At 43.4% G+C, this 22,075-nt stretch overlaps 1 protein-coding gene across 1 annotated transcript in view; it reads left to right on the top strand.

Moving 5' to 3' along the window:
• Positions 1–15,842, top strand: part of PTPRQ (protein tyrosine phosphatase receptor type Q) — a 1,500,794-nt gene extending 1,484,952 nt beyond the window's left edge. The window contains exons 62-63 of the mRNA XM_078647981.1: positions 11,384–11,510; positions 15,572–15,842. Of these exons, the coding sequence (XP_078504107.1) occupies positions 11,384–11,510; positions 15,572–15,609 (165 nt within the window). The 3' untranslated portion in view covers positions 15,610–15,842. The remainder of the gene's footprint in view (positions 1–11,383; positions 11,511–15,571) is intronic.
• Positions 15,843–22,075: the final 6,233 nt, after the last annotated feature.

Genomic DNA, 22,075 nt, shown 5'->3' with positions numbered 1-22,075 from the left:
CTACGTAAAACTGCATCCTGGCTATGGACCTCATTACTACAGATTTTCCAGGATGGGCTGTTCATTGATTAGTGCCAAGGATCACACAAGATGTCACAGAAGCAGGAATACAATCATTTAGCTTAAAGAAATACAAGCAGGCAGGGGCTATCTGGTGAAAAGGACACTGGTGGGGCTGACACGCCTTGTACTTCCGACTGGAGGTTTTCTTCTTAGTTTCTGTAGGTTTCCTTAAGAGATATCCTGTTTCAGAGGCCTTTTTAAAAACACGCATAGCTTTGTTTCAGGAATTGTCGCCAATAATCTGTAGTAACGAGGTCCACACCCAGGATGTAGTTTTACATAGATTTATTGAGACCAGTTACATGTAGATAAGTAGTACAGATACAGCCCTACCAGGAGCAGTCTTCCATGCATCATATTCACACTGACTGAGCAGCATAGGAGTAAGTAACCACATACATACAATGCAAGATCAATTTCGAAGATTTAAAAGAAGAAGGTATTAGGATACAGTAATGAAGTAATCTTTTGGGAACGAATGCCTGATTCCAAAGGAAAAGCTTCCGGAGTAGCCAAAAATCCACACAAATAGATGGTGTAGGTTTCAGCATTTTGTACCAATAGCAACAAGCTAAAATGCACCATAAACCAGAGATGGGAGATACTACAAATAGAAATGAATTTTGGTAACTAATTTAATAATTCCCCCCTACTGTACTCCTGAAAGAGATCCAAAAACCTTAACTCAAAACGAACAAAGGTAAATCTGTATGCAAGATAATCCACGGATGTTTCTCTGTTACAATTCTACTGCAATAACATCATTAGAGGATCTACTCTTTCTCACCTACAGAAAGGAACCTGAATAGGAGTGAGATTTCATAGTGACTGTAACACACACACAAACTTGTATCTAGTCCTTGAAATGTCCATGTGGTCTATTATATATCAGCAAGGCAGAAAGGAAAATGAAAGTACGCAAGACTGAACATAAAGGTAATATAAGTCAATGATCCATCAAATACACAGTCACCACACATTTCAACGTAGTCCAACATAACATTTCTCAATCCTGATTTCAGATTTTGGAACAAGTGGTGTACAATTGGTCATCTCTATGTTTACATCATTACACTGCTTATTTGATATGTTCCACATATTAGTGGCAAGGCATATTGCTGTTGTCATGAATATCTCTCATGATTAGGTATGCCAACTGTGATGTCTGATGATCTTGTATAATGGCCTGAGTGTGAATACATTGGAAATCTACATTTTTGTCGTGTATCACAATTTCAGCATAATCCTTTGAGATGTTTTGCATAGTACTTACAAGATATACTGCTGTTCTCTTCTGATCTCTTCATATTAGGGATGCTAACTGTGATGATTATTTACTATGGGCTGAGTTTGAATACATTGGAAATGTATTTTTTTCTGTCTACACCAATGTCTACATAATTTCGTTTTTACATGGTACATTGCTAGTGTCATGAACACCATCCACTCGGCTCCCCCTCTGACCCTTGCCCCATCACATCTTCAACAAAGCCGACATCATCATTGCACCCCACCTCCGGAACATCCTAAACATCTCCTTCACGTCAGCCACCTTCCCTGAGAGCTGGTAGCACGCAGAAATCAACGCCCTTCTGAAGAAACCCACAGCGGACCCCAAATACCTCAAGAACTTCCGCCCCATCTCTCTTCTTCCCTTCCCAGCTACAGTCATCGAGAAGACCGTCAATAAACAGCTGCCCGCTTTCCTCGAGGCAAATAACTCGCTCGACCCGTCCCAGTCTGGATTTCGAGCCAACCACAGCACCGAGACCGCCCTCATCGCAGCCACCGACGACATCAGGACCCTATTGGACAATGGAGAAACAACCGCTCTCATCCTCCTAGACCTCTCGGCTGCCTTCGACACCGTCTGCCACCTCACCATGATAACCCGCCTCTTTAACACAGGGATCCAAGGAAAGGCCTTGGAATGGATCACGTGGTTCCTCTCCGACAGAACCCAGAGAGTCCGCCTACCTCCTTTCCGCTCAGCAGCCACCGAGATCATCTGCGGCGTACCCCAAGGCTCCTGGCTCAGCCCAACCCTCTTCAACATCTACATGAGCCCCGTCCCCACCATCGCGCGCAAACACAACATCAACATCATCTCCTACGCCGACGACACCCAACTGATAATCTCCCTCACCAAAGACCCAGCCACTGCCAAAACCAACCTCCAAGAAGGAATGAAAGACGTTGCAGAGTGGCTGAAACTCAGTTGCCCGAAGTTGAACTCAGACAAGACGGAGGCCCTCATCCTCGGACAATCCCCTTCCGCCTGGGACGACTCCTGGTGGCCCACAGCGCTGGGCGCCGCACCAACACCCACAGACCACGCACGCAACCTGGGATTCATCCTGGACTCCTCCCTCACAATGGCCAAGCAAGTCAACGCCATCTCGTCATCTTGCTTCAACACTCTGCGCATGCTCCGTAAGATCTTTCGGTGGATCCTCACTGAAACCAGAAAAACCGTCACCTAGGCCCTTGTCACCAGCAGACTGGACTACAGAAATGCCCTATACGCAGGAACCACAGCCAAACTTCAGAAACGACTCCAGCGCATACAAAACGCCTCCGCATGACTCATCCTCAACATCCCCCGTCACAGCCACATAACCGCCCACCTGAGAAACCTGCACTGGCTCCCCGTCAGCAAGAGAATCAAGTTCAGGCTCCTCACCCACGCACACAAAACACTCCACGACAATGGCACCGAATACCTCAACAACCGCCTCTCGTTCTACACCCCCACCCGCCAGCTACGCTCTGCCAACCTCGCCCTCGCCACCGTCCCACAGATCCGGAGAACCACCACCGGAGGAAGATCATTCTCCTACCTGGCAGCCAAAACATGGAACTCCCTCCCCACACACCTACGCCTGACCGAGGACATCTCACCTTCAGGAAACACCTCAAGACCTGGCTCTTCGAGCAGTAGAAACTACATCCCCCCTCTCACTCCAGCGCTCACGGATGAGTAGCGCGCTCTATAAATTTATTGATTGATTGATGAAAAGGTTCTTGATCAGGCACACTAACTGGACTGAGTTTGAACATATTGGTAATGTAGACTTTTTCCGTGTAAACCAACTTCTACTCTATTAAATGTTAGCCCTGTATCAGAATTTGAGAATGCTCTTTGTCCTGATATTCTCTCATTCACGATGCCACCATGAATTGCGTAATTCTCCTGATCACTGAGTAAACATAGAGGATGCATGATGTCATTTTTTTTTTTAAATGAAGGGTTTGCACATTCCCATCATAAACACTTACTCACAATGCTACAGCCAATTGGGTAATTTTCCTGGTAGCAGGGCAAATATAGCACAATTGGCAGTTTTAAAACAAAAGGGGATTTGCACATTCTTATCATGAGCAGTACACTCTTTCAATATGGCCACCATGCTTCTCTCGCTTCTTGGTTACATACTCAATCAAAATGTGATGTCACCTGCACAAATCCACATTTTACATCTCACAACATGAAGGAAATAATGGTCACTCAGCACAGATGGGATGATAGAACAGCCAAGTCGAGGGTGAATTTACCACACAACATTTTCATTGCATGTTACGGCTAACTAACATCACAGCTAAGTACATACACTGGCCCATTAGGGCGGCACATCAAACCATCAAACACAAAAAAAGTGATGGAAGGAATGTCTGCACTTTGTCTAACCACTGGCAGACACCTGGGGTAGCATTAATACCCATCCTTCTTTTGCCGACAATGATACCTCAGTTTGGATCCAACCAGATGTAAATCAGTCTTGACACTGCTCCGGTAGGCACAGACCAGCCTGAACTGCCAGACCAAAACATCAAACACACAAATTGTGACAGGAGGAATGCTTGCACTTTGTCTAACCAGTGACAATTTCTCTGAGTATCATTCCAACCCTTTGTTATTTTGCCAAACCTGCCACCTCACTTTGAACTCACCATATGCAAATCATTCTTGACCCTGCTCCAAAGCTACACCCAACTGAAGAACCCTGTTCCAGTCCAGGGTGGACCTATCCTTGCAGTTCGGTTTGGACTGGTCCTGTTGGAGCAGAGTCAAGACTGATTTGCATATGGGAGGCTTCAAACGGAGGTTCGCATGGTAGGCAAAAGAATGATGGGCTCGAATGCTTCCCCAGCACATGCGTATGCCAGTGGTAAGACAAATTGGATGCGTGCCTCCAATCACCTTTTGTATGCTTCATAGCATTTATGTTACTCTTACTCTGAGTGGTGCTCCTATTTTCCTACACGTAGGAAGGGATGTTTATGGATTTAACACAATCTCTGAGCACATCCATACCTAGGAATGAGTGAATTATTGTGCAGATCTGAGATTAATTGTTGACTATGAGTCATTAGAGTTTGTGGAATGGGAGAACTGATGTAAATTGGTTATTATCTTGCTTCCATATTCAACAAATAGAGAGAAAGGGTTATTTTTAAATGGGGAACACTCCCAGCCCCCTTGAGATAAGTACAATGAACAATTGAAGGAGTATACCCCAAAGAAAAAAAAATCAACGAGATATGTAGAGGAGGAAAAAAGGAAAAACTATTTTAAGAAGACCCCATCACTCACCAACCTAGTTGGTGACATGCTTCATCATTGGGGTCCCACCCGAGCAGCCGAATGCCACCCGAGTGTGCTTCAACACCTCGTTACAGCGGAGCAGCTTTATTTTATGCAACTATAGTGCAAGTGCACTATAATATGGAGCAATAAGAAAAGATTAAAAGCGAAGTGTGATACCTAAACAGGCTACATTGACCAGAGGTATCTGTATAAATTGGTGGTCTACATGTTTCAACCTTTCAAAGATATTACTAGGTTTTCTTCAGGATCTATGCAAGGACCCGAGAGGTATGCACACGCTGAGGTGCACCCATCCCTGGGTCACACATGAACCATGCCGTGTACTGACAATATGGCAACCGTTCAGCTTTCTGTGAAGGGTAAACAATATGGAAGACAAATAAACAATCACACACAGCACTAGTTATTACTGTGTAGTGGCCAGTTCATTTCTCTCATTCTTGTCTACATTGTGAAACTTATGTGCTTCACCAACATGTGGTTCCACCATCCCAATTAGACATGGAGAATTGTCAGTTTTCTGGTGGTGGATCCTCAGCAGGTTCTGCAGTCTGAAACCATAGACCCAGAGGCCAGTCAACCAGGGGGATACTGGTTCCTTATTTAGGGGTAACCACCACAGATTGTAATTGTGCCTGCGAGAAATAGTGACCCAATGCAGATAGTGAGCAGAATGCACTTGGTGCACAGGTAAAAATCTCCCTTTACATGAGGATGTTAGACTTGGCATCCTTGGTGTGGTTTCTCCTGTCTTTTTGCCTCTATCTCTTGCATTGATGACTGTGTACTGGATTTTGTTTTAGGGCACTTTGCCATTGCTGATCAGTTTCAAAGTGCAAGTGCTCCCTGTGTAAATTGTGATTATGATTGGTTATCCATGGTTGGCATTTTTGATTTACTGGTAAGTCCCAAGTAAAGTGCACTGTGAGTGGCCAGGGCCTGTGAATCAAATGCTGCTACTGGACCTGAGTAGCCCTGTAAATATGTCTCAGACCTGCCACTGCAGTGTCTGTGCACACAGTTTTAAACTGCCACGTCAGCCTGGAAACAGCGCCCACTTGTCCTGCCCTAACCATCCTTTTTCCTTCATGTAAGGCACCCCTAAGGCAGGCCAAGGTGCCCTCACAGGCAGGCCAAGGTGCCCTCACTGGCAGGGTGCAGTGTATGTGAAAAGTAGGACATGTACTGGTATATTCTTTATGTCCTGATAGTGAAATACTGTGTATTTCGTTTTCCACTGTTGAAAGGCTGGCTGTCCTATAGGCTTTCATTGGGGCTGCACTGTAACATTTTACATGTGTAACTTTCAATTAGGAATAGCTAGAGATTTGGAGTTTAGGCTTTCTGAACTCAGAATTTAATAACACATCATTTAGTAAAGGTGTTTTTTAAATTGTGCGTTTGAAAATGCCACTTTTGGAAAGTGGGCATTTTCTTGTTTAACCATCCTGTGTGCCTCTGCCTGTCTGAATATCCATCGTCTGGTTTTGGAGTGACAGAAACTGGGGAAGTGCATTCACTCTAGACAGTCACAGCGGGAGTTGAGGTGTGCCATTCCTTTCCTGGGTGACTCATAGCCAGGCTGAATAAACCTTTCTGCATTTAGGGTGGCGGGAGGAGTTTTCACTAGCACCTGAATAGGCTGTGCCTGCTCTGCACAATGCGGTCTATACTTCCTGTAGAGAAGCTGGACCAGAGAGGACCAAACTGTTTTTACTGAGCTCAGAGGCTCTTGAAACAAAGACTATGAAGAGAAAATGGGATATAAATATGAGACCTAAAAACCCGAGAACTATAGAACACTTCTGTAATCAAGAGGAACCTCTGCAAAGTAAAATAGCCTAAGAGCTGTAAGGAAGAGTACTAACCAGCTTTGCTGGGTTGGCCTACAGTTGCTGTTTCTGCCAAGAAGCAGACTGGAACTTTGCTGTGAACCTGCTTGTGAAGAATCTCCAAGGGCTCGTGTATGCTTGCCTCCTGTTCTAGTCTCAGGGACACAAAGACTTCATCAGCTTACCTGAACTCCACTGTTGGGTGTTCTGACGTACCAGGAGGGGTCAGTTCCAGTTCTGGGCCTCTTGAGGTTGTTCTTGTTGCTGGGAGCTGAAAAAGCTGGAAGAAACGAGGAAAATCAACACATCGCCCTTCCAGTGCCTGGTATTTTGATGGTGCACTGCAGAGAGGGAGAAATTTCCACACTCTGATGCTGTTAGGCTGCAGAATCGACACAGCGCCTGCCAGTGGCTGAAATGTCCACCACACTTCAAGTCTTGTGCACCGATCTCAGAAATCCAAGACCCCCACACCGACTCCCAAGCAAGCCCTGATGTGCGCCTGAAAGAATCGATTCATTGTGGAACCGCAGCTGAAGAATTCGATGCAGCGCCTGTTTGCCTCCGCCGCATCGATCTACAGCACATCCTAGATTTCTACACATTGCACCTGTGCATCAAGTCTCCCGACTCATCACCTGCAGACCTGAACCGTCTTGGAATCGTCGCATCACTTTCCCCTAAAGTCCAGATTTGACATATCACTTCTCTTGCATGCGGCAGTACTTTCGCATCGCTTCCACAAGGACACAGGAACTGATGCATAGCTGTGTTTTTTCACCCTGTCTGCGGTGGTGAACGGTTAGGTAATCTGCGGGGAGTCGCCGGCGAGAAATTAACGTGGCGTGAAGACAACCCCCCACCGCACTGGCTCATGTTAAGCGACACATTGACGCCTTTTGTATCTGGCCCCAGCGAACCGCTGAGTGTGCCTTACTACGGCTTTTGCCGTAAGTATACTTAAGCCAAGTACTACTTTTTTAACCTTTTTCACATTAATATCCTCACGGTTGGATGCACCTTAGTGAGTGTAGACCGCCGGTGGATCATACTACTGGTCCTGATGAATGCTGAGCGACTTGGGCTCTGTTAGCAGAAACATGTTGACCATACTTATTCTAATATTTATTGAGGACTAGGGGTCTCTACTAATTGAGACTTCCCCTAGGTTTCCACTCATCACTTGTTTTTAACCAGTGCTGGTTGGACTAATAATAAAATAAATGGCAGTCACAACCTAGCATTTTTATTTTAAAAAATCCCCCCCCCTTTTTTTGCTCTTCACTGAGCACAATTGGGTTATTCTCACCACCTCAACACACACAAGATCCAGCTCCGCTGTAAACAGGCGTTGAAGCACACTGGGAGGACGCTAGGTCCTTCCGGTGGGAACCCGATGATGAAGCATGTCACCACCAGGTTGGTGAGTGAGGGTTCTTCCTAACTACCACTGTGTGTTTTGAGTTTTCACCACCCTTCACTCATTTATTGTCTGTCCCTCATACGATTCCCTATGAGGATTTTTGTTTTCTGAGCTGTGTCACTCTCCTGTTGTTTATTGATAGTAGAACTAGGGGTAAGAGAGTGAATACCCATACCCTTACTCTCTTGTTGTTTGATTGTAGCTGTGTTTTTTGACGCTTCCCTTCTCTGTGGCTGTTTAGCCTTCTGAATTTTGACACACCTAAATGTATATTGTGTAAAATCACGCATCCATAGTTTTCTATGGACAGAATTGCTTGAAACCTTTTAAAAGTCATATTTTGAAATGTGCATGTTGGATTTTTGTCGTTTTTGTCTCGGTTGGTTTAGATAAAGATACTTTCTTTGTCTAAACTGATGTGGTGTTTATTTGTATGTTTTTTACTGTGTTACTGTGTGTCTGGGTACAAGTACTTTAAACATTCCCTTGGGGATAAGCCTATCTGCTCGTGCCAAACTACCAAGGGGGTTTGCCAGGGTTATGTAAAGTGTGTAACTCCCTTACCTTGACTAGAAGCTTGCTTCAGAAATGAAAAAAGTGCAGCATTGATTGTGGCAATATGGTAGCTCACTCTGCATTAAGCATTGTCAAAGTGCATTTTGGTACCAGAGCCTGCACATTTATGTAAAGCGATCACCACCAGACAGAGCTGCTGGAATCTCTAAATGTGGTGGGTGGTACCCTGCTAAGGGAAGGAGGCAAGGAGCCACTCTGTACAATCATGACTGCACGCCCCCTGGTGAACTCTGAATGAGTCCCTAAATCTTGGAATATATAGTTCAATGTTTCCATTAGGAACAAAACAATAGGAAAGTGGTTACAATCATCAAAGGAATTCCTGGTTTGGCGCTTCTCGTCCTGTACAAAAGCACAAAATATGTAAGGTGGTGTCATGGGCACTTGCATGAACGTCTAGGGGTATGTTCGGTGTCATGACAAATGAGGGTGAATGGAACACTCCTGTATATGATGTTAACTCGACTGAAAATTAGTCGAGGTAGTTTTAGAAAATATAAACAACTAGAATTTAGGTACTGAAATGCTGGGCCTACGCCCGAGTAATGAACGGAACACTAAGGACATTTATTCAAGCAACAATGTACTTTAAAAGATGAAGGGAAGACGACTCAATGTACAGATTGTAGCAAACCGGGATTTAATGCAGAATACATTTCAGGATAGTTCAAACTAAACGTAACATTTATGGTTAAGAAGGGATATCAAGACAGTTTCCAGTTTAAACAAGGCTGCGGGACCTGACGGCATCCCAGGTGATCTGCTTCGGGTCAACCCAGAAGAGTGGGGGAGACTCATTGCTTCCCTCTTGAATATTGGCTTGTACGGGGGGAACCTCCCGGACTCATGGAAGGGCGCTGAGGTCGTCCTGATTTTCAAGAAAAGAAGTCGGGACGACCCTGCTAATTACTGCCCCATAAGCCTCCTAGATTCCACCCAGAAGGTGGCAGGTAAGGTAGTCCTAGGAAGGGTCTTACAGTGTATAGAGGAGAAGCAAATTCTCTCAGACCTCCAAGCTGGTTTTAGAACCGGCATGGGGACCATGGAACAGTCATTCCGGTTACTGATGATTTACTGAAAAGTGGTTGTACTGGGCAAGGGCAGTCTGTACCTTGCTTTCATAGATTTGCGGACTGCCTTTGACCTGGTCCCACGTACCCAACTCTGTCCTTGATGCTCTGGGTATTCCCCCTTATTTACTTAATATACTTATAAAGTTCCACGAAGACAACTTTGCGCAGATCAGGTGGGGCAATCAGGGCCAAAAAACACCACGCATTCCTGTAAATAGGGGTGTCCGCCAGGGTTGTGTGCTAGCCCCCACTCTGTTCTCTTTATATGTTAACGGAGTGGTGGAGCACCTATTAAAACATCCAGCAGATGCACCCTCCCTGGCTGGCAGGAAAATACCCACCCTATTATATGCAGATGATACCCTCCTGATCTCCAAAAGTCCAGCAGGCCTGCAAAGTCTCCTAATCAATTTTAAGGCCTTCTGTGATTTAAGGGGACTTGTCATCAATGCAGGGAAAACTAAATTTTGGGTCTTAAACCCGCCAAAGAAGTCTGTCAACCCACCTTCCTTGGACTCCGTCCCACTCGAGAGGGTTAAGGAGTTCGATTACTTAGGCATCCGCCTTTGTGATTCCATGAGCTGGAAACCCCATCATCAAAAGATGCTGCTGACCCACAAGAGGGTGGTGGGGACCCTCCTCAAGGAACAACGCGCTTCGTCTCCCAAACCCATAGCTCCAGTACTCGATATTTATAGGGCCAGAGCGGTGAGCGCAGCTTTGTATGGGGCAGAATTGTGGGGCGTACAGAATGTAGATTTCTTGTCCAGATCAGAAAATACATTTCATAAAGACCTTATGGGCCTCCCGTATAGTACACCATCCCTCCCACTTCTTCTAGATACGGGCTCTCGGCCCATTAGTGATCTGGCGAGACTGCGCCCCCTCCTTTTGTGGGCACGCATCTGGAGGGTCCCAGAATTGTCCAGTTATGCAGAGGGCCTCAAGGAACTTCTTTCGTCACCTGGTTGGTCCAAGGTTCGCTGGCTAAAGGAAGTTAAGCGTCTCCTTTTTGACCTGGGTCTTGAAGATGCTTGGTCTAGCAGATCTGCCCAGCCCAAGTCAATTATAAAGAAGTTATACTGGAGCTGGGTGACTAATGGCAGAAATAGCAAGGCCAATCTTGCAAAACAACTGTGGAATTTCTGATGGTCAAGGAGGTGCCCTTTTGCAAACCTTATCTGGATATGATTTCAAAATCTTGGGACAGGGCGTTATACTTTAAATTCAGGGTGGGCTTACTCCCAGTGGGGAAACTAACTGCTAGTTGGAAGGTTCCGGCACAGACGACCCCCTATTGCCCCTTCTGTGTGAACAGGACTGAGTCAGTTCCCCACCTACTTTTTGAATGCCCAGCCTATGCAGCTCCACGCTGCAAATGGCTGAAGCCACTCTGTAGGATTCTTGATACTAGATCGTATAAGGAGGCACTACGAATCTTAAGATCAGATCCTCGTCCCTTGTTTGCATGTGGCCTGGCTAAATTTTTAGGTTGGGCTTGGCGTGTTAGATCTTCTAGGCTCCTGTATCTTGCTTAATTATCTATTTTACCCTGTTCTTATGTGCAAAATCAATGTTTTTCTACCTTGAAATGTATGTTTATATTTATGCACTGAACTTTTCATTGTTTTTATTCATTTTGTACCGCTTTTTAAGATATATGAATGATATCGAAATAAAGCTTACAACAACAGCAGTACTTCAGAACCAACATGTGCAAAATGTGTTGCCACTTTTCCTTTTCTCCGTGCGTGGACACAATGCATTGAAAATGTTCTTATATGTCGTTTCTGTTTACCACGTGCAGGCACAGTATATTTTCTTGCACCAATGTGTGCTGGAGCTTCTGACAACTAAGGGAAGCAGCCAGGCCGCCATCTGTTTTGTAAATTATTCAGCGCTGCAGAAAATGGACTCACTGGAAGCCATGGAAGGTAAGAAAATACAGACTGTCCCAAAGAGAGTTTTATGCTCCTAGCAGGTGCAAATAACGGCATGTTTGACTGCTACTTAGTGTCTTCGAAGACTCACACCCTGCTGTTCCACCCGTAGATATGTTTAGCTAATGGCAGCAGTTACTGCAGAGCTGGTGTGGTAAAGTTTATAATGTGATGCATATTCTAACCGATTCTCAATTTAGAAATGTTGGTGAGGGAGAACTATAAAACATTAATATACTACTGTCTTGGTATCATTCTATTCAGGATGCACACAGAATTGTGAGCAGGTCCATGTACAAAGTTCCCGAGAATATGTAAAAAAGCACACGTCCTAACACTTTTTGCAACTAAGAAGAACATTTTCAAGGCATTATAGTTTATGGATTTAAAAGACGAATAATGGGTAGTATGGAAACAGAGAAAGGCCTGCAAGTGCACGTTGGGGTGGAGAGAAAGGATGGAAAGAAGGTGTGGGTGGGTGTTAATGCCAGCAACTGAATACTGACCCATAGTTACTTGGAGCGAATGTCAGTGCTCCAACAGCTTAATAAACCTCTGGTACAAATCTGGGCAATGATTCGCCAACATGCAGAAATCATACACTGTTTGACCCCCTCCACCCCGAGAACATCACAGAGTTCAGTCAATGCCCTAGCCCCGCAACAGGTTTGTGCCGCTTGCAGAGCTAGGGAAGGAGCGTGGAGTGTAAACTAGAGAAATAAAACACAGCACGCATAGCCCTGTTTACTTTCCCTCTCGGTTCACTTCCTACTTGAGGACCACTGAGGGGATTGCGCGAGACGTGCCAGGGGTTGGAATTGCCACCCCCTGCAACTCTTAAATCATGCCATGGTTACATTCTTTAAAAGCGGTCCTGTTAGGTCCTGAACTATTCCATCAGCAGCATCCAATCACTATAGTCAAGTTGCTTGTACCACAAGCTCTTGTAATAAAAAAACCACAATGTACAAAAACATCAAAATTCAATTTACAAGCAAGCCCATCATAGGTAGAGGAATATAGTTACACAAATGTGAAGCTAAAGGGTTTGGATCAATGTTCATCCATGATGAAATCCCCAAAGAGGCATAAGTGGGCCGTAAAAAGAAACCTGCTTGGTGATTGCTCCTTTATTGATTAGGAAGTAAGAAGGATTTTTTAGGTCAAGCCTGGGAAGCGCATGCGCTGCTCTGCGAGGCATGCTGTATTCGAGTATAGACTTGAAGCCCCGCCCACTCTCCTCCCATATTTGTCATAGGCTTGTGTCTTTGTCCTTTCTAAATGTTAGTCCCTCCTTTGTACCACCTTGTCTTCATGTGTAACCTCCCATGGGGACTGACCCTTTTATTTCATGTATTACATGGTACATCTTATTTATTTACAAAGTTTTATATCGCGCGAACAAGATCCCGAAAGATATCAGAGCGCTTTACAAAAAGATGGAAGGAAGTGCAATATCGACATCAGCAAAAGCATAACAAACAAGAATAATTACCGTACAAAGGGGTCAAAGGAGAATAATACAACAGCTAATATATAGCGGGCTAAGAAGGGGGCAAACGGTAAGGTACAGAAGAGTAGCATCCAATGAAGGTCTAATGGTTGTAGGATCAGAGACTTTGAGCGGATGATCATAACCCATTTAAGGTAAGAACTTGTTCCTTAGGAATCTTTTAGCTTCCAATTTGAAAGCAGCCATGAAGGAGAGTCTGCAAACTTCTGGTGGAAGAGAGTTCCAGATCTTCGGGGCAGCGCCGGAGAAGGCTCATTGGCAGGTTCTCTTTTTTCTATAAATTTGTGGTTTTAAGAGGAAAGAGTTTGCACTTCTTGAGGGTCTACCACCCCCGGATAGTTCAGGTTTTTGTGCTAGGTATCTGGGGTTTTTGAAATGGATGGCTTTGTATGCCAAACAAGCCATCTTTAGCTAGGGGATTTTAGGACTGGAGATATGTGTGTTTCTTTTGGTACCTTTAACCAGTCTGTAAGCACTATTTTCTTTAATGAGTTTTATCTACTGCAGGCTCGACATGCTTTCCTGCAACATTCAGCGCGCCTCGTTTGCAAGCAGCCCGGTCCAATGGAAGCCACTTCTTTGACATGTAATAGGTCTCGCATTTATAAAAGTTTGAGCTATTGGCATTGTAAATTACAATGCCTTTCATTTATGTGTTAATTGTCAACACAGATAAATAAAAGGCATTGTCATTTACAGTGCCAATAGCTTAAACTCTCGCAAGTGCGAGACCTATTGCATTGCAAATGCTTGTTTTTATTTGCAACTCAAACCTTCAAATAGAAAACATTATTTGATATACCATTTCTGATGAAAATTCCAGCATCGAGGTTCCTTCTTACCACTGAAGATGACGCTGTCTGCTTTATGAATATATGCCTGGCTTTGTGATAGAAGTCAACAGTTGTGGTGATAGGTAGTTTCACATCATGCTTAGCCGTCACTGTCCTACAATCACTCTATCTCCTGCCACACTTCCCTTTTTCTCTAAACCCAGGAAGTGGAGTGCAGTCTCTAGCAAGACTGTGTTGCTAGAAATGACATTGCATGCATGTATGTCTTTGTGCGTTTATGTGCATACATCTGGATGAAAGTGATTGAGTTACACCACAAATCCTTAGACTTTGCACAATAATGTCCCTTCCCGTTTGTAAATGTCCTACACGTGTGCTTGATCTACCTCTGCGGTAACTAAGTGGCTCTTTCTGACCCTTTTTGTGTTTTGGAGCTGGTCATAGCACTGAAATAATCTAAATCTCTTCGAACCCCACAACTCTGCCTTGCACACAGTGCTTCTCCAAGAACCTGTGAGGTGAGTGCACTGCTCAGAATAGGGCCCTTTCCTCTTGCACATGTAACTCTGAACTTAAATGTTGACCACTGTGCCCCATTCAAGCATGTACCCACTTATTTTGTTTGTGGTTGCTGCACTCTCACTATGTCTTTTTTGTCTCAAGACAATGCCATGCACATCATTGTCTAACTGCTAATGACATCATTATGTGCTCTTTGTACCGTCCATACTGTGTGTCAATGTGCTCCACCACACACAGAGCGGCCCAGGAATATCGCAGATGCATGTGCAGTGTGTTTTCTAATCAGCTAGTCTCTGTTTGACTTGAGTCCAATCCTTCACCAGATCGCAGCGTTCTTATTCGCATGTTTTTTGATGCACTGCTTCTTGTACATGAGCTTTGGTTATCTCTAAAACATGTGTTCGTGTAAGGACCTGTGAATGATGCTGTTGGGTGCATTCTTAATTCCGTGAAATATGGATATTTGCTTTCCACTGATATTTGGCTAAGTCAAAAGTCATAGAATCTGCCACACCTGAGTCATCTTTTTTTAAATTTCTTAAGAATTTTATTAGGTTTTCCAGAACAGAGCAAACCAAAGCAAAAGAAAAACGATTGTAATATGGCATTATTACAGGATACATAATATTCAGAAAAGATGTACAGGATCCGATGACCATCTATAAATTCTTATTAAAAAAACACAACAAAGTAACTCTCAAGACTATGAAAGCAATATACATAGCACTGCAATAGTAATACAAAATAAAAACAAGAAGAATGAAACAGGAAGGAAATTATGGAGTGGTTCACTGAAAGACCTCTTGCTGTCCAACAGTGAATCTTTTAAGAAGAACATTTTGTCATTGTATTGAGGTCTGTTGTCCGTCTTTTAGATGGTGGATGTACCACAAGGTCATAGCATGTCCTCCATCACTTCAATAGCTGTTTGTGATACAATGAAGCAATCAGGTTCACTGGAAAAATATATGAATGCTCATCCATCGCGACGAGTTGATTGCAACAAAATCCCATGTGTCTTTAGTTAAGAGCTCAAAGGTTGACGATGCGTTGTAAAACTATTATATATAAAGGGATTACAAAATGGCGCCAAAACACTGATGCATAGGAAACTTAAAATGTAATACCTGCATTTTGATAATACTTTTCACATCTTTTTTACTAAGGTGGTCTGTAAGCTTTTGTTTGTTTTTTCTTTTAAGATTATGTTTTTCTCTCCTTTGCAGGAGACGTTGAGCTGGAATGGGAGGAAACAACCATGTAAAGATCAACACAGTCTTTCTAGCCTCAGGGGCCAAAAGTGTTCCCTCTCCAATAAAATGAACCGAAAGAGGAAGAGAGGAAAGGAAAAGAAAGAAGGAACTAGAGAAAACAGAAGAGACGAAAGAAAGAAAATAGAACAAAAATACAATATTTTCTGTTGACAATTGCTGTGCCTTAGTAAATGTGTTAAATTATTTTTGCGACTTTCTCCTCAATAAATATATGCGATCTTTTTGCACAGTTGTGATAAATAAGACTATAACATATTTAAGTTAATCCTCTTTCTTTGAACTCATACTGTTTGTTCTGTATATGTCATTTAAATAAGTCATAGAGCCAAAAATGATTCCAGATTTCATGACCCAGTGTGGTTGTTTTGTTTTCGATTTGCTTTACTGTCCATTTCTAAGGTGAAAGGACATGATGTAGGAATCCAGTACTATCTATAGTTTCCTTGTAAAGGTCACAGCATTTGAACAATGTACCAAATGGCTTCAAGCAGAGCTGAACTCTACTCCAAAGTACACAATTAGAACTTACTATAATGTTCACAAAACGAAGAACCAGCATTACAGATCATGTAATAATGTCACTTCCTGTACCACTGAAAGTTCTTAGACCTACTGAGTCACCTGCTACTAATTACAAGTGCTGGGGCCGGATTACTAATCCGGAGCATGGCCCATGCTTGCATCAGTGCATACTCCATCAGTAGCATGCACTGGAGCATACCGGTACAGTGTGACAAAACAACAAAAACATGTGGGCTATCTCCAGGGAGTGAATTTAGTGCATCATTTACAGCATATTGTAGACAAGGCGCAGCAGCAAAACAAGGAGCAGCAAATCAAACAGCTTCTTAGTGTTTCTCTGCTGGAGGCCAACTCCACCAATCAGAGTGGCTTAGGCCCACTTTCAAAGGCATGGTGAAGGGGGCTCCTGCTGAGACCATAAGAGTGTGATCTGCGCTCTCAGTGTCTTTGCAGGCGCTCTCAGGGCTGATTTTGGAGATGGGCTTGGTATACCACCATGAAGACATGCCATCTGTCACCGCGCCCACCACTCTATAGATCCCTGGGGCCAAATGTGCCCCCTCATGGTTCCCTCAATGTTCTTGTAGTATGTTCTTGTGCATGCTTGTTTAAATCGTTACAATACATGTATGTCTTTAAAATTGCACTCAAACAGATGTCATTTGTCAACATTCCACTGTAAGGTCATTCCTGTACACAATCCTGCCGCTGCTCTTTCCATTCTAGAACCTTCGGTTTCATGTCAGATATCAATAAATGATACAGCGCTAAGCTGAAACTGACCAGTTGTGTCATTTGAAGTCAGGTAGACCATAGCATCATGTGATTTGAGAGCTCCTTTCAGGGCAAGGCAGGCAAAATAACGAACTTTCCATTAGAATTGAACTTTACAACGTTATCAGTCTATTTAAAGGGCAAAATGAAATTAGGTGAAGTTCTCATTCCTGAAAAGCAATCTAAATGATAGCACTGCAGCTAATAATACACTTGAAACAATAATGTCTAGGGATGTCACTATGAAAAAGAGTGGTACCATCCACCCAGTACTAGGCACCCAGTACTAGGCAGTGTGGGGCATATTTACTGGAATTGTGGCGCAGGGCAGCATAGCAAGCTACCTTGCTGGCCGCTCTGTGTCACAAGGAAAAGGCAAGAATGCACCATATTTATCTAATACGGTGCATTCATCCTTTTCCCCTGTGCTAGCTCAGTTTCTGATGCAGCACACATAGAGGAAAAAACAATGAGAAATAAGCATATTTCACCTCGTTACACCTCACCTGGGGAAACATAAGATTTTGATGCATTCCCGGGTTTACAGGGTCTTGTAAATCTGGGAATGCATCACAAACCATGAGAGTTGCGTGTGAACACCCACCGCAACACCCATGGATCGCCTCCCTTGTGCAGAGTAAGGCAACCCAGCGATTTGCGCTGCGTTTCATGAATCCATTCAAAGCCACACAAAGTGGCTTTGGTGGCTTCAAACATATGATAGAGAGGTTTTCTTCGTGAATGTACCATGTTGCGTGGTGCAAGCACGATGCAAAGCCATCATAAATATGCCCATGCTTCTGTTGGGTGATAGCCACCATCCAATGCATAGAGCGCTGAGTGATGGGGGTCACATGGTGGGAACCCTCACTGACTGTGGAACCAACTTGTTCCATGATGTTTACTATGCCAACGTGGCCCTGTCCCTTGCATCACTAGTGCCAATCCTGTATTGGCATTACCGATCCTGCAGTGAAAGTGAGCACACAGCCTGGGAACTGACCGCTATTTTGCAGGCCTAAATCGAAACATTGTGTGCATGGCCACGAGCCAGTCCCCCAATCACCTGCTGATATGTTGGGAGGCTTGTTCTTCACAGAGCGGACCATTGGACCCCATGGCCCCTGGCGGAAACGTCTGGGTGGATGGGAAAGCAATCCACTCACTCCTTCTTCTACCTGTTCCTAACAGAGAGGAGTTGTTTTCTGCAATTCCTCCACACCCTGGATTAACAAAGAATCAACTCCATCGGTGGTCGCTTGTTTTTATATGCTGAGAGCACACATAGAGCTGAGGTGGGTTTTCCTTAAAGCAAGTTAGCAAACATTTTGGACATTGTAAAATGTAAGCGACAAGTTCTTGTGGGACAGTTTAAAGAGGGAAGTGATGAGCTGACTCCTGAATGAGCCCTCGGGTTCCCTCTGCAAAGAGTGAGTAAAGTAGGTCTTTCTGGTGGACAGCCTTCCAGCGCTGTCACGCGCTCCTTGCTGAGACATTCGCAGCAGTGTTTCTGAATCCTCTGTTTTATGAGTGCAGGATACCATCTCATGATCCCGAACAGCTGAACAGGCACCCCTGACACCGCGACGATTATTCAGCTTTTAAAGGCACACAGTAGCTCTTCAGGGACACTGAGGGCCATTAAAGCAGACTCGAGTCTGACAGCTTTTGGAAATGTGGTCGGCCCTTGCACATGCTTGGCGATAAATAAAGTACCTCGCGTTCTTTGCACTTTTGTAAAATAGTAATAAAGAATAAAGGTTTGCTTTGTGATAAATTCCTTTGTTGCATGGTCGATTGATTTTACTTGTAAATGCACTGTGATATTTATACACCGATGACTACCAGTAAAACCTCCATGCCAGTCTAGCAGCTGTCCAATCCTTTAAGATTAAGGAGCTTATCTTGACTGGATACACAAGAGGGCTCATTTGCATATACCTTTTCAAAAAAGTCCCTGCTCTGAAAAAGTTTGGTACGCAGCGTGCATTGAAGCAAATGCTTTTCAATTTTCCTTACATTTTTATGAGTTTTAATCGTGATATCGCTTTCCAAAAGCGATCTTTTTAGGCTTACAGATAATGCAACAGGTGGGACCTGAGCTGCACACCTACTTCTGAACGCGCTCTAGACTACACTCCAAGCAATCCCTGCCAGATGCATGGCCTACTTTTCAAATAAAATGGGTCCGATTTCCGTTGCTGTCTCACATACATTTTAGTTGAGGAGCCTAACGTGTTTCCTGGCAAATTTCTTTCTACATTTTCATGAGATGAGATCATCACCTCATCAACGACGTAGGTTTCAAGCAGAGGCAGCTTGCTTATGTATATGAGTTTTTTTTCTATAGCGCTTGGACTGCCAAATGGCCACTTCAAAGTGCTAAATTATTTAGGAAGAGGGAAAGAACAGTGTTAGCCTGAAGATAGATCAGGGGAGCTCAAAAGTAAGGATAGGTAGAGAGACTTATGTGTTTTGAATTGAGAATGCTCCTGTCCCAGATGGAGATGCAATTAAAAAGTTTTGGTGGCGTATGCATATGCCATCATAGTGGATATAGTACGGCCGATACATGACCAATGGCTTTGGGAGGCTAAGCTTAGCTATCTGGTTTGCTGGTAACATAGAAGCATACAGAAAAAGGCCGAGAACAGCTTTATTGGATAGCACAGGATTTTGAAGCCAGTGCATTGTTTGGTTGGCAGCTTATGTAAGGAATTACTCTTTTTGGTGATATGGTTTGACTTTTATTTTCCTATGTTTATTAAGGTATTTGTACAGAAATATTCCTACTGACCTTGAAATGAACACTAAACAGACTCAGAAGTATAGTTCTCCTATATCCATATTAACAGGCGTGAGAACAATTCAACTATAAGAAAGGCAAATCTCTTAACAATGAGGTTATCCAGCTAATATTAAAAATTAAGGCTTAAATAACTGTTAATTGAGTCAATCAATCAATCAATCAGGATGTATAAAGCACAGCTAATCATCCGATAGGGTATGCAGACGCTTGAGTTAGTAATGTACAAAATTTCAATACTTCATATTCATGTCTGTTCAATTGTTTTCCTAAAATATTATTAGAGATATCCAGGCTGTTCCTGGTTGTGAAAAAATACTCTTTCTAGTGTGGTTCACTCTGGTGAAGTCAGAAGACCACTCATTACCAAGCCGTGACATGACAATGACCATTGCCAGGGCAATCCTGTGTGATCTTAGTAGCAACGTGAGGATAATGTACAGGACTCTCAGATGGGAGAATGCATACGTCAAGCCAGCCTTCTCTTGTGCTATGAAGGGGATGCCTGCATTGAAGGCAATACTCAGTTTACGAACTTCCAGCTTGTAGAATGGTGGCCATTTGAACTGTATAGAGCCTTAGGTCACGGCTGGACATCCATCTTCGACGCATCAAGCAAAGGGGAGTGTTCATTAATTAAGCACTTGATGCCCATGATGCTGTCAGCAACTCCTTGATTTCCACCTGCTTCCTCACTGACTTTGAGATGTGCCTATTTGTTTAGGGCATACTTATGGAATTTACTCTCCACGCTGTTGAGGACTTATGACAGAGGTACTGTGTAGGCATCGAAAGGTGTCAGTAAGCTCTGTGGCACCCTACAGGTTTTCCTGGTGGTTTATGACATTAAATAACCTAGTTTGACTAGGTGAGAGGACTCAAAGAGGAAGGATGCAAACAATTTTTATGCTATACAGTTAATATCTATAGTATTCTTCGGGCCTCAAGTTGGGAAATCGTGATGAGCTGTGTCTCAGGTTCCAGATATATCAAGAATGAGCAAACCACAACCAAGGCCCTTGATTCAAACTATTAGTAGTTACACTTCTATGCGTAGTTTCATTACCATAATGTGTTTAAAGTTAGGTTGATAATCACTTAGAGGATTGATACTATTGTACTAAGAGTACCTGTTCTTCTTACTTTTCTAAATGCAGCGCCCAGGCACTTCTAAATAGGACTACCGTATTTACAACAGAATCCTATCATCACATCTTAGTAGCACTATTATGCATACACAAATGAGCATCTACTACTCTCAGTGTAGCTATTATTCTTGTAAAGAATTGTCGGAAATTGGGTTATTATTTTGGGACGGGGTGACCATCACAAACGTATACATTTAATCTGGTTAGGCCAAAAAAGAGATCTTAAAAAATATTTACTCAAAACCTCGGTAGGTCATAAGCAACAGGCTATCGCCAGAGAAGTACAATGATGTTCAAGGAAAACCAACACTTTTAAAGTCAATAAACAAACAAAACAATATTGCCAAAACAGGTTAGAAAAAAAGAAAATGTTAGACAGGTCAAGCTTAGGGTGGTTTTGCCCCAAACATTCTGCTCACTCACCTCTTGTTTGCTGAAATACGCTATTGTTGGCTTTGAGACTCTGTGCACTTTACGATTGCCAGCCAGTGATAACATACTGTGCTTACTCCTTAACCCCTTAATTGCTGCCGTCGGCCAACGGTCGTCACGGCCACTACCTCCCCAGTGCTGCGCACGACCGTTGGACGTCCATTCAGCACTAGTTCCAATGGACAGCGCAGCACTGGGGAGGTTTATTTACAAGCTCTAAAGGGGTTAAAACAAAGTACAAATTGCCTAAATCTGATTGGCACATTTAATTTACTTTTAGTCCTTAGTAACATGGTACAAAATGTACCTCGAGCTGCAAATTAAATGCTACTAGTGGGCCTGCACCACTTATTATGCTACTCACTTAAGTAGCCCTTTAAAACATGTCTCAGGCCTGCCATTGCAGCCTATGTGTAGTTTAAAACTGTCAGTTCGACCTGTCAAAATAAACCTTTTTTCAAGGCCAAAACCTTCCTTTTTAATACATATGTCACCCATAAGGTAGGCCCTAAACAGATCATAGGGAAGGGTGCAGTGTATTTAAAAACTTGAACTTGCACTTTTAAGTTTTACATGTCCTGGTAGTGAGAAACTCATAACTTCATTTTTTGCTCCTGTGAGGCTTACCTCTCTTAGGAAAACATTGGATCACCACATCATGTTTCGCCTCAAAAAAATGTAATTGAAAATCCTACATAATAGTAAAGTCGCATTTAAGTCACCATTCTGAGAATTCCACTTTTAGAAAGTTGGACATTTTCCTATCCTAACCAT

This window comes from Lissotriton helveticus, chromosome 1_1 (genome assembly GCF_964261635.1).
Source record: "Lissotriton helveticus chromosome 1_1, aLisHel1.1, whole genome shotgun sequence".
NCBI lineage: Eukaryota > Metazoa > Chordata > Amphibia > Caudata > Salamandridae > Lissotriton > Lissotriton helveticus.
The sequence above is the reverse complement of the archived record's forward strand: the minus strand, read 5'-3'. Positions and strand labels throughout refer to the sequence as shown.